This window comes from Elaeis guineensis, chromosome 1, assembly GCF_000442705.2.
Source record: "Elaeis guineensis isolate ETL-2024a chromosome 1, EG11, whole genome shotgun sequence".
In the NCBI taxonomy this organism is placed as follows: domain Eukaryota; kingdom Viridiplantae; phylum Streptophyta; class Magnoliopsida; order Arecales; family Arecaceae; genus Elaeis; species Elaeis guineensis.
In genome coordinates this window covers 103,852,189-103,856,021 of record NC_025993.2, presented here as the reverse complement: position 1 = coordinate 103,856,021, position 3,833 = coordinate 103,852,189, and the positions used below count along the sequence as shown (strand labels likewise).

General features: G+C 47.4%; 1 protein-coding gene across 1 annotated transcript; it reads right to left on the bottom strand.

The window, feature by feature from the left end:
- Positions 1-1,157: 1,157 nt before the first annotated feature.
- On the bottom strand, positions 1,158-2,952 carry LOC105038203 (arogenate dehydratase/prephenate dehydratase 6, chloroplastic). Its single transcript, XM_010913928.4, has one exon. The coding sequence runs from the start codon at positions 2,762-2,764 to the stop codon at positions 1,445-1,447; it is 1,320 nt and encodes a 439-aa protein (XP_010912230.1). The 5' UTR covers positions 2,765-2,952; the 3' UTR covers positions 1,158-1,444.
- Positions 2,953-3,833: the final 881 nt, after the last annotated feature.

The following is a 3,833-nucleotide window of genomic DNA, read 5'->3' as shown; positions in this document are numbered from 1 at the left end:
CCTCTCTAAAATATATTTGCCAAAAAAAAATTATTCTCATTCTTTGGCATCATATATGTACATAAGATTTATGTCATATATAACTGATGTAGGACTAAACATGTGAATGCACAAATCTTTATCTGCTTCTTCTACTTAAAACCTAATGTTCTTTCCACACTAAAAGATAAATCTAACTAAATCTAATTACAAATACTATAATCAATCAGTAGTCGGTCCCAAAAAGATCAAGCTATATTATTATCCTCTTATCAATATGAGTCATAGACTAAGTTTATTTTAATATCATTTATAACAATTCAAGATTTTATTAAAATGACCATTTATAATATGTTATATAGATATCCAAGTTCTTCCCAGCCCATATAAATATAAGTAGGTTATCACAGGTCCTCTAATCCCTCATATGAAATGGGTGTTGGTGAAATCTGGATATGAAACCTGATTGTTTGGTTTCAAAGGTAATTTGTGTTTCATAAAATTTTCATTAGGTATATTGGGATGCTCGTGAGGTTTTAGGAGATGGTGTTTGTTTGCTTATTAGGGTTTCCAGACGTTTTCAGGAAAATGGACAAATTTACCCATGGTACCACGCTATGCTATGTGAATTTGTATTCAAAGAACTCATGACGAAGAGCTAAAATTAATTGAAGTACTGATAGTAATAGTAAAATACTATTTTAGATAGATTATAGGACTAATCAAAGTATTATTTGACAATAGACATACCGTTATATTATTATCCACGAAAGAAGTAAACCACGTGATCGATCGTATGCTAGGAATATTTAGGAACATTACAAGCGTAATAGCCTTGCTTATGCTGCAGAAGAATGTCGTCGCTCAAAAAGTAATTGAGGGTACACTAATTTATCATGAAGCACAACCGGCGTTTAGTTTTATGATCATCACGACCGTAAACCAAATGGACACAAAGGTTACGGAACACGACACGACAGTACCGTCAGCAGAGCAGAATGCACGTGGACGAATAATAAAAACAAAGGAAAAAAAAAATTAAGGCCACCCAAAGGAAATAAGGAGTAAGACCGGGCGACTGACGGAGTCAAGTACACTTGGCGCCTTGCGATCTCACCAACCTTTCCGTGATGGCACCGGTTGACCAACAAATTGACATGAAGGGCAAAAACTCACAATTAGAGAAGAGGGTATCTGCAATTCTGTATACAAAGTTCTTCTTAAAGAAACAAGATAGGAGAAAATGAAAGAAAGAAGGGATCACGGCCGTCCATCAGCAGCCGCCGCGCTGGGAAATTGATGGATCGATGTACGGGTGGTTCTGATGAAGAACACGAACGAACAGGTTCAGACAGGCAGGCAATTTGGTAGGTAGGTCTGTGGGAGGGGAAAGGAGAAAGGGCGGACATCCATTCACCACGCCACCATCGCATCGATGATCGATACGATCGACGGATTGATTGATTCACGGGTTGGAAGCAGGATCGGTGTCGTCGTGGGCCCGCGGCCAGGGGGTCATGTCCATGGGGTAGCTGCCGAGAACGCGGAGAAAGGAGGTGAACTCCTGGATCTCCGCGAGCGCGTTCTGCGCCCGCGCCTCCGCCAGCGACGCCTGGAAGTCCACGTAGAACATGTAGTCGAAGTGCTTGGCCGTTCCGGCGTCGGCTTCGTCCACGATCCGGATGGGCCGGTTCCGGTGGGGCCGGCTCTCGATCTTGGTGAGGGAGATGTCCCGGAAGGCGAAGGCGGAGAGGACCTTGAAGAGCACGGAGGTGCCTTCCCCGTCGTCGGCGAACACGATGCTGGTCTTGAAGGGCCGGTCGGTCCGCGGGATGATGGGCTCCCGGGCCAGCATCACGAACCGGGTCACGTTGCCCGAGTCGTCCTGGATCCCGTCCGCCAGCACCTCCAGCCCGTACAGCTCCGCCGCCCGGGCCGACGCGATCGCCGCCGTGTCCCGGAGCCCGTTGGCGGCCACGTACTCGGCGGCGCCAGCGGTGTCGTCGAACGCCTCGCGGGCCACGTTGAGGCCCATGCCGTTGAGTGTCAGCTCGCACTGGGCCAGGGCCTGCGGGTGGCTCATTACCCGGGTCAGGCACTCCCGCCGGACCCCTGGAAGGGCCACCAGGCAGTGGTGCACCGGCATCTGGACCTCCCCCACGATGTGGAGGCGGTGCCGGAGGAGGAGGTCGTAGTTCCGGTGGATGCTGCCGCCGAGGGAGTTCTCCACGGGGAGGACCGCGCGGTCGGCGATCCAGAGCTCCACCGCCTGGAAGGCCACCTCAAACTGGTCGCAGGGGATGGCCTCGCACTCCGGGTACGCCTTTCCCGCGGCCGCCTCGCTGTACGCCCCCGGGACGCCCTGGTAGGCCACGCGGAGCTGGGACCCGTGCATCGGGGCCGGGGCCAGGTCCCCGATCGTCAGCGGCCGTGGCAGCGGCACCACATCCAGAGTGGCGGCCGCGGCGTACGCGTGGCCGTTGACGACGGCGGGGACGGGAGCTGCCTCGTGGCTCTGACCGTCCACCTCCCCCTTCCCAGCGGCGGAGAGGATGGCGCAGGTGCTCTGCCAGTCGGCGAGGCTGGGTCCGACGGTGCCGTAGAAGAAAGAGCCGCCGGCGCGGGCGATCTCCGGGCGGTGCATGATGCATCCGACGCGGTGGCGTCGGAAGCGGAGGGTGGGTTGGGGTAGTCTCCCGGGAATCGGCGGTACCGAGTGGGATTGGTGGGTTAAGGGTCCGAGGGTGGTGGCAGTGGGTAAAGGGGGAGGCAGGATCTCCGCCATCGTTGTCGGGCTAAATGTGATCGGACGCGCTATAACTGGAATTGAATTGTGGAAGAGAAAGAGAGAGATGAGAGGTTGGTGGGTCGTCGGAGAAGAAGAATTAGCTTTCTTTCTTCTACCCTGTGCTGTGGTGTGGCAGGCAGCTGAGGAGAGGGTGTCCTTTCCAGAGCTGGAGGGGACGAAGGCTGGTGGTGATTATATACAGATGCGTGGTTTGGTGGGTTCAGACAACGAGGACCCACCAGGGAAGGAAGTGGGATGGAAAGTGCGTAGCAAAGCTTAGGTTTGGTCTGGTCAATCCACACCTACTCCCTGTTCTTTCGCTCCTCTCTCTCTCTCTCTCTGTTTCGTCCTACCCATATTTTAAAACGATTGCATCTCGGCAATGCTAATCCGATATCGTCCTCTTAATGACCAGCCTTTTATAAATCCAGTAGATAAGAATGCATTTGATTATATTTTTTAATTTTTAAAAAATATTTTTTATTTTTTTATTTTTATTATTAAATAAAAATAAAAATATAAAAATATGTTTCATAAATACATTGCTATAAAATAAAAAATAAGATTTAAAAATGACAGATGAAGAATTTGATGAGAGATAAAGATTTAGAAAAGAAAAGAGAAGAAAATGGAGGGGTGAAGAGCTCTTCGAGAGAAAGATGCGGATCTTTTACTTTTTGATTTGATATTTTAAATGTATGAAAGTAAAAAAAAATAAATTTTAAAAAATAAAAAAATTATTTTATATATAAAATAATTATTTTAATTTTAATTTTTTATTTTTTATGATATTATCAAATATTATTTTTTAATTTTTATTTTTTAAAAATTAAAAAAAAAAAAAACAAACAATGACTAACCAAACGCATCTTAAATAAAAATGGATGATACGGTGAACAATGCGTGCTGGAGATCAGGACGACTCGGACCGGGCTACACAATGGAGGAACAGCACCAGCCGTGACTGGGTAAGCAGCTAACCACTCTTGCCTTTCGTTTTTCCTAAAAAATTCTATATATAAAGGAACAATTGAACTAATCATCTTTGTCACTGAGTAAAGTAATA

Bases quoted from the DNA above. Each gene is read 5' to 3' on its own strand.
- LOC105038203 (XM_010913928.4), bottom strand. From the start codon at position 2,764: ATGGCGGAGATCCTGCCTCCCCCTTTACCCACTGCCACCACCCTCGGA.